Here is an 11,595-nt window from a genome sequence, read left to right as displayed (position 1 = left end):
GGCTTCGAGTAAACAGAAGGTGGACTTTACCACCACTTATAAACTAGTCCTGCGAAGAAACAGCCTCCCAAAAACCAGGGGCTGTAAAGCACAAACTTCCACAGCACAAGTGCATGGCCTTCTCGTATTCAATTGTATTATCTCCATCTACTGGCCAGAAGAAACTTAAGCTGAGAACAGAACTGGTGAAATCCAACCAGTGCATCCAATGCTTCTTCACACTATTGCCAAAAATTAGCAGTTTGGGGGGGTTGGAGGTTTTTTTGGGGTTGTTAATTTTTTATTTTTTTTTTCCTTTCAGGAATACCAACTCCTAAACAGACAAAACGCAATAGTAAAAATGTCTCTTGGCATTTTATTCTCGGATATTTAAAAAAACGGTAATGAAGCACAACTTCACTTCAAGTAATTCAGGCGAGGTTAGCTTCCCTCATTCAAGGTCCTGTGTTATCATCACATTTTTCACTGGTCTGATTCCAAAATGTGAATTTTATTCCAAGATTTTTTGTCTGGAAGATTAGCACTACTTTTTAAGGTAATACACGAACTGAATATTAAACCTTGTAATTAATTGACATCAAATCCCATCACCACAAGACAGGGCTGTGCAGTTATTAGAGAACAACATTTTAACAGCACATATTACCTGAAAAACCATACTTCAGATATATTTAAAATGCACGTTCCCATTGCTATTAGGAGAAAAGCAGTCACACATTTAATGCAGAAATATTAAGTTGAAGAAATATTCCCTCCTTCCCTCACTCTCAAGGCACTGGCCATCCACCCAAGGTAGCAAGCAGCACTGGAAAATGAGAGACAAGTAACAATCTTCTGAGCAAAACTGACTGAAGTTACCCTTGTAATTCCTGCCAGTCACTGCTACCTTCAAAATACTTCACTGTTTACTCCTGGGTAACGGTGCCCTGGGGAACATCTGCCAACATGCATCGTTCCCGCTTTTCTAGAAGAAAATTCAAAAATACCATTCAAGAAACCAGTATTGCTCATCTGGTGTCTCAGGAGAGCTTTGAACCTCCTCTGCCAGCCACAACACACACCACCACAATCTCCAAAAATCTGAACTCCCATGGCATTAACTGCTTACTGTTAAATTTTTAGTATCCATCACTTAAAAAACAAAACAAAAAAACCACACCAAACCCAAAAAGTGAAACTCCACTACCAATATTTGTGTGCATCTAGTGTTACCTGAAGTTATTCTTAAACCAAGCGTGGTACCAATATTAAACTCAAGACATTTTGATTTCATGGTTTAGCATCTGCAAAAATTCCCAGCACCTGGAAGCAAGGTCACAGGCAGCCTCTGCATAAGAAAGCAAAAAAATAATAAAAATCAAAACTGACTTGAACATAGGAGGTCCTACCTGACCTTGTTGAAACTATACAGAGAACACTACGTCACTGGTCTGAACCAGAATGACAGAAAAAGATCTCATGGAGACTGCAGAAACTGTCTCCCCCAGAGCACAAATCGCTGTTCCTTGTCCCCAAATCAGAGAGGTGAATTTCACACTAACTCCAGCTTTGCAAGAGCGCTCAGAGATCTCCCTCCCAGGTTGATTTTCTAGACAGACTCAGAGTAGCCAAAAGGCCACGTGGTTTCTTCTCTGTCAGGTAACTAGAAAGCTCAGAGCTGATTCTGCGAGCAAAATCTGTGAACTGAGCTCAGCATTTTGTATTCAGAGACAGGAAACACAGGTTTCTCATGTCCTGAATGGGTCTCCACTCTTCACATCTCTTTTTCACGTCAGAAATAATGCTGTAGAAAACTCCTCCTGAACTAAAAGCAAACTGAATTTACGGCTTCTAGGCTATAGCAGTGGGTAACGTCTCCTGAGTGAGGCTCTTGTGAAATTGGAAGATTAAATCAGTAGCAGCAAAAAGGCATAAACTTGTTATTGTGCTTGTTAATAGCATGTTGGTCAGAGGGAAATCCAACTTGATGGCAAAAGGAGATTTGGATGGAGGTTGCTCACACCCTCCAGGAACAGGAGTGTTTTGTAAATCACACCTTTGAATTGGGATTTAACAGCAGGTAATTTACCTGTCAGTGTTAAAACACCTCAAGAGTTAGTGGAATCTCCTCAAGGGCTGACACAAAGAGGCAGCAGGGTGGCTGTCTGACTTTAACAGAAAGGACTTTTTTTATTGTTAGATTCTAGGAGTAGAAAATAACAGATTCCAGAATATAAAATTGTTTCCAAGTAGGTGCATTATAGAACAACTACTAAGGCTCTTCAGTGAGCCACTGAACTGCCAGTAACAAAGACCATCCCAAGACTCACCGGAGATACTAACAATTACTCAGCCATCAGCATCAACTCTTTGGTCTCAAATGCTTCCTGTTTTCCTTCACTGGATAGGGCTGCAAGCAGTTATTTATATACAAACTTTGTTACAGATACCCAGCAACAGGTGAGATGAATCCCAGGACTTTCACCCAACATGGAGCCCATATCTCTGGAGTCTCAACAGACATTAAGCTGTCCTGAGAGATGTTATTTCCTGACGTAATACAAACATCTTTGTGATAATCAAAAAAGGGAAAGGACCTCTACTAAACAGAAGCTTAGATACTGTTTGCACTGCTTCCTGCTTCTTGGAAAGACAACAAATGCTTTTCTTCAAATTTAAGAGACCATCAAGCCCCACACAAGTAAGTACAATTGGCTAAATTAAGCAAAGAGGGGGCGGAATGATTAAATAGCAAATGCAAAGGCTGCTCCCCAAAGATGCACAGTAAAATGCTTTAAAGTTGAAAAAAAATATGGGGTGACAAGTACTTGACTTCTGTATTATTTTTAATACCACTGTCATCATATTTGGAATACTTGGTGTATGTGTGCACCCCTGTAGATACCAGTACGGCAAAAAAGAAACCTCCAGCTCAAGAGCCCAAGGCGGCTGCACACCCAGTACACAGATACATACACGGAGTCACTGGGAAATTCACCTTCCTCGAGTCTTTATTTCATCAAAAATTCCAACCGTGCAACATGTCTTACTCTCGTGTATGTACTCCATACATGAGATGGAGAGATCGAGCTGTGCAGAGAACAGACAACATGTGGCATAGCAACAGCTGCGCTGTGGTGGGGGATATCAGCCCTTACACTCAGCATTACTTTGAAGTCTCTGGAGAGAAAAAGCAACGGCAGAATGCCACAGCGGTACACAAACCTCGTGTCGAAAACTGAAGTCCGAAAGTTCTGTATTGGGTGGTTGCAGGTGTTTTGTTTTGGAAACAACTTCCAGGGCAAAACTAAGTCTATTCTTTAGTACGACAGGAATTTATTACTTGTGAAGTTCTACCTTTTCTTCTTATAAAGGAAGAAAACTTATATCCTCTTTGAACAAGATTTCTATGTTTTAAGAGACTCTCAAGATTGGCTCGAAGAATGCTTCAGTAAAAAAATCGAAGCTTTTAAATTCCAATGCGTACACAAACATCTTCAAAATAATAAGAGTGCAAAAACTTCACTCACCTTTGTCAGAAGTCAGATACTCTATACTTAGCTGGTAAATGACATATTGCTCCTGCAGTACCAAAAAGACTTGAAAGGTTTTTTGATTCTTTCATGTCTGGCTACCAACTGAATGATCGTTTCAAACAAAACCCCAGACTCCTGCAATAGTATCACTGGCTGCCAGATCGTGTTGCACAACACGTTGCAGCTGGAACAACACTACACTTTATAAGTCAGGAAAAGCAACTGCATCTGAACATGACAAACGTTTTTAAGTCAAGATATGCAAACTTAATGTCATAAAGGTAATGCCATTATGTTTCTGTTCTACATCCTCAGGTGAAAAAATTTGTTAAAAAGAAACAAAAATGCATAAAATGTGTAATAGGCACCAATATACAAAAAGCTTCCAATACAAGATCGTGACTTCTATAGTTTGTTACTTGCATCTTTTCACAAGAAGAAATCAAAAGAACCACACATGACTGAACTTCTACACAAGCTTCTTGTGTTTCAATTTCATTTATTAAGGAGTGAATCAGATACTGTCAGACATGCCAAAGAGACTTCACATTCAAGGGCTGGAAGCTGAACAGCTTTCCTCATTGAGTCACTGTACAAGTTGGTTTTGGGAATCTGAAAGTGCGATCAATGAGGTCTTCATGCTCGATGTTTGTCTTCAGTTTTTCATCTTTTGATCTACTAACTTGCTGGGCAGAAGGACACTTCCTACCCTACAAAGACTCACACTCCAATTAAAACAATTAACACTAGATGTAGAGAAATCTGTTATAACGTACATCTACTGCTGAAGGTCTTAAAGCTGTTTCTTAATTCATTATGTCTAAGGAGAAAATTCAACTTGTTTCCCTTTCACCATCGTACGGATGGCTTATACCGTTAGAAAAATACTCTTCAGTGCTATTGTAGGGTTTACAGGAAACTTCTTCCGTGTTGTGGGATAGAAACCGATTTACACACCGTTCTGAAAGAATGCTTCTTCCTGCTGCCACTGCCTGTAGGTTGCAGAAGAATGGCCTACACGCACTACAGTTCTGGTTTTACTCAAAAAAGAAACAAAAGAAACCTAAACAATAGGGTAAACGTTTATTTGGAGTTAGTTTTCTTGCAGATGATAATTAAGGCCCTTCAAGCAGAGTTCAGGAGCTCCTGTATGGCTGCCTGTTGATCTGCATTGAGCTGTGATATGCATTCTGTCCACAGTCCTCCAGATGTCTGGAAAACAAACAAGAAGTTATCTTTACGCAGGCTGGCAAGCTTCTAAGGCACTCGCTAAACTTCTGGAGCTTTGCAAAGCTTAGCGTTCACTGGGCTTATTCCTGTCATATACATATATATATATATGCCAAAGAGAAATATTCAGTTATACACGGTCCTACACAGGGTAAGCTAGAGATGCTTTAAAATGCTAAACAGAGGTGAGCTCTGCTTACACAGCAGCAGAGTAATCGATCTGAAACCCTTGGGAACTCACCTCGTAACTATGTGGGTCAAATGGCACTCGATGCTGTTAACCACTGCCCAGACAATTTGCTCCATTTTGCACTGAAGTTAAAAAGACCAACGTTCAGGCAAAGCTGAGCTGTGCCTAAATGCAGGAGTGTCCTTCAGGCAGTGGTGCACCAGTAACGCCTCTGGAGGAAGGAAGCACTGCAATTACAGCAGGACACACTATATACGCTGCGTGCATAGTAACTCGGCTGCCAACACACAGCGTTACTCTTCAGTGAAAAAAATGGTAAATTATTTCCCAGAAAGAGGAGAATGTACACCCCATCATCTATGCGGGTAAATGTAAAGCCCCTCGGTGTACCTCATCTGTGTTACTGATCAACAGAAGCTGGAAGCAACTGACACCCTGCTCTCTTTAGAAGGATAGGAAAAAAAAAAAAAAAAAGGCAGGTGACTGGCTGTAGGTCTTTAGATTGTGGGTTTAGTTTTAAATAATCTTAGGCATTCTAGACTCTCAATTTAAGATGGAACATTGCAAAATTAAATGTGCTCTTCCAATATTTCTGATACACTGCACTGAAATATTTCTGTCCTGAAAACACCTAAGCATGATGAAAAAAGTTTAAGCTTAATTCCACTTATGACCATAACGTTGTTGGCAGTGGAACAGTTTACCGAGATCATAAAAAACTAAAAGTCTTTCTCCTGGAATCTGTGAAGCAGCAGCAGGCAGACTGTTAGCAACTACATAGCTTTCAAATTCCTGCCATGACCCAAAACACTTACAGTGCTTTACCAAAGTCTAAGTATTATGTGTGAAGAGAGACAGGATTGGTTACAATATGCTAAAATTATTAAATTGAAGTTAAAACCCCAGGACCTTCAAGTTTTTTTCCCCACTGTCTGAGGGTAAATCATTTAACCAATGCAAAAGTCTTGTTTCCATACCAACGTTCCTATCATTCCCAGCCAAAACAAGATTTTGCTATACACAACTAACCTATACATGTAGGTGCTATTGTATTGTTAACAACAGCAACAAAAAGAATCAAACTAGCCTTGAGCATTAAAGTATTTAAAGTGACCAAATGCATCAGCATACCCTAACATTAAGTTCTATACCCAGACTCCGAACACCAGAAGGGATTCTTACCTGTCAACTAGACTAAAGCAACCACTTACACAGCACTTTCTCATCGAAAATTTGCCTGATTTTATTCTTTTTATGCCCTTCAGAGTTATAAACAAGTCATTTTCTGCAAGACATAATGGATCTCACAGGCTGATACGCTTGTCCAGGTGAATCCTTTCCAAAACCAAGTATTCCTAAAACTCTTGAACCTGAGTTTTGCCAAAGCATGTCAGGTAGAGAGGGCAAAAATTGAACAACTGCCGTTCCAAATCCTCTACACGTGTTTATAAGCTGTGTGCTTGCCAGGCACGCTACTTTCTGTCATGAAGGGCTGTAACTCTCAAGTACATCCGTCTGGTAACATCTGGCACCGGATCAGATCTGCCCCACGAGCACCATCACAACACTGCAGGGAGGCACAGCTTAAATATTCAGACATCTCCATCAACCACCACCGTAAGCACTCATTGTGGCATAGAAGGGAACCTTGAGGCAGCTCCCCAAAGACAGAAAAAACATCGAGCAGCTGCCTGTATTTGCACTGGATTGAAGAGGGCAGTAGTAAAATTACTTGTGGTTTGCAGTCATTCTCTAGTGAAGATCCCAAGTCTCTACTGTCTTAGTAAGTCACCACAGGGTGCTGCTGGGGACCCTTACAGGAACCACATGTTGGATCAAATCCTGCAGTACAGTTCACCAGTACAAAACCAGGCAGATTTCTCTCCAGATTTTAATTTCTGGCTCAGAAAAAAACAAGAAACCAAAACAGAACACAAACCCACAAACAGCTAATACTGGCTAGCATGTTAACCAGCCAGCTGCATATAACTTTTTTTAAATGAACTTCTGAAGCTTATCAGAAGAGACAGACTTATTTGCAAGTGTAGATGTTACCAAGTTTTATCATTAATGGTTCAAGGATCTCCAATATCACTGACTGAAGCATTATTCTACACAGATACAAGGCTCTCAAATTAATTTAACAGTTTGATTACTTCTAAAAGTAGATTCTAAATGTTCCCTTTATGTCTAAGCAAGTGTTTATTTACCTGCACTTGGCGAACAACATTAGCCAACCGCTTGGTACATGGATCTTCATGTTTAATAGCTTCATGAATTTCACCATCCGCAATTATACCAAATATTCTGGGAAGGTTAGAGTTGTTGGGACCAAGGACAATCGGGTTGTTGCTGTTACAGTCAAAACATATATTACACACAAATTAATGTTTAAACTAAAACGATTTATGTAAGCATTTTACATCTAAGTTGATTTCATTCGCTGAGTGATTTTGAAATATCTTATTCTGAAGCTGCTTATTTACATCTAAGTTTCACTCAGCTGAGTAAATATGCAGAGCTTTGTTGCCTGCTGACACAATGTTCCCGCCTCCTGTTAATATTTAACCAGCCGATTCTTTAATCGGCCTACACTTCATCAGGGAGAAGTTCTGAACTTTACTGAACCGTTTGAGTTTTCCACAGATGGAAGTGTAAACAGCATGACAGAGATACTCTGCCTGAAAGGGCTTATGACTGCAGCTCTCTGCCTCACTGACACAGCAAACAAGCAGTTCTGCTCCCTGTTTCCCAGTCAAGTAGCAAGTACTGGCAATCAGGGATTTGAGGACAAAACACGATCTACTTCCAGACCTGCCACCTACCACCGCTGGAATGCAGAGGCTGAGAATATCGCACTTTCTGCAGCTCTGTCAAGTACACAGCAAGGCCGAGACACCTGCACAGAGCTGAGTACGAAGGTGTGCTAGTGCTGTAAGTCTTGATACACATTGTGCACACGAACACGTGCCAGAGATGTTACGGTACCTCTACAGAACTGTACTAGCATCAGTATCAGCTGCCACCACCCATTTTGAGACCTTGCCTTAATAAAGTGCCATGAGATAGAAGGTATTCACAGAGTAGGAAAGACTGTAGAAAATCTAAGTTATTTCCTTTCTATTTTTCTACCAAGATGATCCTGCTCTGGCAGGGGGTTGGACTAAATAATCTCTAGAGGTCACTTCCAACCCCTGACATTCTGTGATACACAGCGTCAGCCAGAAGGTGGCTGCTACATGTTTCAGAAGTTGACATTCTTCCACTCAATTATGAAGTGCAACCTGCACCCACACTAGAATACTTACCTTCTTTTTTTCTCCATTGACTTAAGGGAGGAGGGACAAATCTAAAGAAGAAGCTCTTTGAAAAGATGCTTTCAATAATAACTGAAATTCTTTTGACAAACTTATTAAGGGGCACAGCATCGTACTGTGAATTTATCTGTATTATTTCCTCTACTTCACATTTTGGTTTTTTGATACTCAGGCTTCTTGAAAGCAAAAAACCGTGCAAAGCTACTTTAAAAGCTTAGGAAAAAAGGCTGCAAGAGTATGGGTGCTGCTCTTAAGTAAAAAGACCTCAGCAGTTACTAATGCTGATATGTAAGCAAAGTATCAAAATTTTTGTAGAAGTTCCCAGCTGATCCTTTCCACATATAAAGCAGCTAGGATTTTTTTCAAGCTGTACAGGCATTAGGATGAGAACATTGACTGTTTAAAAAAGCAAGCAATAACATCACAGGAGGCTCAGTTCTGACATTCCAAATTATCTTCTCTAAAGCATATGCAGATTAATCTGGCAGTTCCTCAGTTTTGAGGAAAACACCTGTGAAGGGGCTTACGAACAGGCTTACTTTCCGCATTAATGTCAAGACTTTGCCTTACCTCTCAATTAAGTCACACAGATAATTGAAAGTATGAACAGCTTCTTCTTTATCTTCATGAAGTGGAAGCCATGATAACCAGTGTGGCAGGACTTCTTCAACATTTACACAGTCAGGCTTGAACTTCATTATCTTCCCTACAGCAGAAATGCAGTTCTCTGTTGCATTGACATTCTGTTTGGTTTTGGCATCTGGTGACTGAATGACTCTCACCAGCAATGGAAGCGCCTCTAATTGTTAAAGAACACAAGAAAAAAAAATTAATGTGCCATCAAGTTATGTTTTATTAACATCACAAATTCTACATGAGACTACTGCATATAAAACTGTTTTGGTTTTTTTGGGGGCCCAAGTACCAAAATGTGATCATGCCAATGTCCCACTGTTTCTAGGTTCTTCCCTGCTCCATAATCATCATATGAAAAACAAACAGCTGGATAAAGCTATGCAAGGGAACACAAGAAAACAGCTACTGCAAAAGTCTGCATTTGTTTTATAAGTTCAGAAGAAAAAAAAATTAAAAATCTTCCCGTGTCTCTCTACTACAGTTAGGCACTATACAAGACATTGTGGTTTACAGTAAAACATAGATAACAAGCATTTTCTTTTTAATCTAACAGGTTCTATAAACATAGGATGCTGAAAAGCACCAATAGAGTGACATTCACATTGATTTAGACTGTAGTGCATATTTACAGTGTATACCTGCTGTACATTTACTGCTTATGTGCACATATATACATGTACATATACATATCTCCCACCACTAAAAGGTGCAGTACAAAGAGCTCTAGAAGTAATCTCATCTGGTGAATTCACCTGACACATAAAACATCAAGGAAAAAATGTCAATTTTCTTGCTAGGTTAACAACGGTTATACGGATTTTTAATAGTCAACGTGGGTGATCACAAGCACACTTCTAAATGAATGTTAATGTCACGTTTTCAGTTACTAATGTCCACACAGAGCTCAGAGCACTCTGCGTGCAAGCAGGAACAACTGCCCTTGTGTTCTTCTGCTAAAAATATAATGCTAAAGCTGTGACATGCTGTATCCACACAGAAAACAGGTTGTGGAATTGTGCAGAAAGCACACATCCAAATAACTCCAGTTACTGAGGAAGAGCGAGATCTCACACTATTTCATTTTGATGAGTAAGTAGCAGCTTTGCAGTTAAGGAATACACAATGACACTTGCTCTATTCACTCAATTAGATTTTTGAAGAATTTAGCAGCTATGGAAAGATACGATTAATCCCAAGTTAGACAGGGATACTTGTACGGGGCTGATAAATGCTACAGAACTGCAGAAACACTGATCATATAGGAGCCACTACCTTGTCTACTGAACATAGGATAACAACGCTGCACTTATCTGCAAAGCACAAGTTGTTTCACAGAAGTCTACAGTGTCCAAGCAAACTCAGTCTGCATTTTACACCTCAGGTTTTCATGACTGCTGAAGCTAAATCTCATCTGCGTTTCCTCATACTCCTTAATAATAAGAATGGGTGACTTGGTAGATATCTGTGTCTGTGCAGTCATACGATTAGGAGGGCATCAAAATGAGTTAGCATAGTCTCCTCAGAGTTTAGCGGACAAGTTTTTTAGAAAAGAGATTTCTTCTCACACAGATGTTGCGGTAGATAATCCCTAAAACAACACGTTTGACTATAAAAGACCACCTTCTGTAATAAGGATAGTTTTTTCCCGAGGACTGACTACTCCAACATCTCGCACCACCAAAACGTTCTGAGGCCACTGACACAATTTAGGGAGAAACAGTTGCAGTTGATAAACACAATATTCACAGAGATTAGCTGGTTAAATTCTTCCAACAACATAAGCTTCTATAAGCAAAGCTGGAGGTCACGTAAATTACAGCCTTGTAACTCCATTTAGAAAGTTACTTAGTTTGCTGTAGTTTTTCCTTCAACATCCTTTCTTTGCCCTTTACCAATTCTATCTTTAATTTTTTTCATCATAATGTAGCTCTTGTGCAATTCACAAGTACTCCCTACGTTCCTGTATTTTTTTCAACTGACTGCCAAGAATGCTCATATTAATACAACTTTTTTTTTTAATAGTCTCAAGTCTTTACAAATGTCTGTTACAAATGTGCAACAGAATAATATGCCAGTGCTATATATTAATCAGCAAAGAAATTATATATAAAACCTCACAAACACAATGATTTCAGAGAAGACAGTAAAAGCTATGAGGTAGAAACCTTCTCATTCCACAGATTTACCTCGTTTCTAATCACAGCACATAATCTACTAAATAAATCACGAAGTTTTCATGTACATACGAAAGGATCTGAAATACTTTTGAGGTGCCTGCCTAAGCTGTAAGTTCTAAAGTAAAAAGGTTATTTTATATCTAAACATCTAACTGAAGGAGAAGCCAAGTGTTTGGGTTTAATCTAGGGTTATTTGTCCAAACACAAAGAAAAGGATCAAAGTTGTTACAGATCTTATGTGGGTCAAGGCAAAGTCTAATGAATGAAAAATAAAATCAGACTTCAACAGATCCTAAAACCCCCTAAAACTCCAAAATCAGAACTGTCTTGACGTCAGTCTCTACTCCTCCAATCGTTTGACAAGACATAAAAATCTTATGGAAAAGTTAATGAAGTACTTCTTTTTATGAAGTAATTTATGAATATTTCTTTTTATGAAGTATTTTTCTAGACAATTTTAACTTTTAGCGGTCCTAATGTTTCACTGCAAGGTTTCTTCAGTGCCTTTTTTTTTTTTTTAAAGATACTTC

At 39.3% G+C, this 11,595-nt stretch overlaps 1 protein-coding gene across 1 annotated transcript; it reads right to left on the bottom strand.

Moving 5' to 3' along the window:
- Nucleotides 1-3,977: 3,977 nt before the first annotated feature.
- LOC104270864 (importin-5-like) lies at nt 3,978-9,051 on the bottom strand (the record flags this gene model as incomplete). The annotated part of the gene is made up of 3 exons (XM_009865347.1): nt 3,978-4,727; nt 7,146-7,287; nt 8,823-9,051. Coding segments are annotated over 3 exons (458 nt in total), but the record flags the coding sequence as incomplete, so codon positions are not given.
- Between the last annotated feature and the right edge of the window lie 2,544 nt (nt 9,052-11,595).

The sequence above is a fragment of the Apaloderma vittatum genome, unplaced genomic scaffold, assembly GCF_000703405.1.
Source record: "Apaloderma vittatum isolate BGI_N311 unplaced genomic scaffold, ASM70340v1 scaffold13152, whole genome shotgun sequence".
Lineage (NCBI taxonomy): Eukaryota > Metazoa > Chordata > Aves > Trogoniformes > Trogonidae > Apaloderma > Apaloderma vittatum.
The sequence above is the reverse complement of the archived record's forward strand: the minus strand, read 5'-3'. Positions and strand labels throughout refer to the sequence as shown.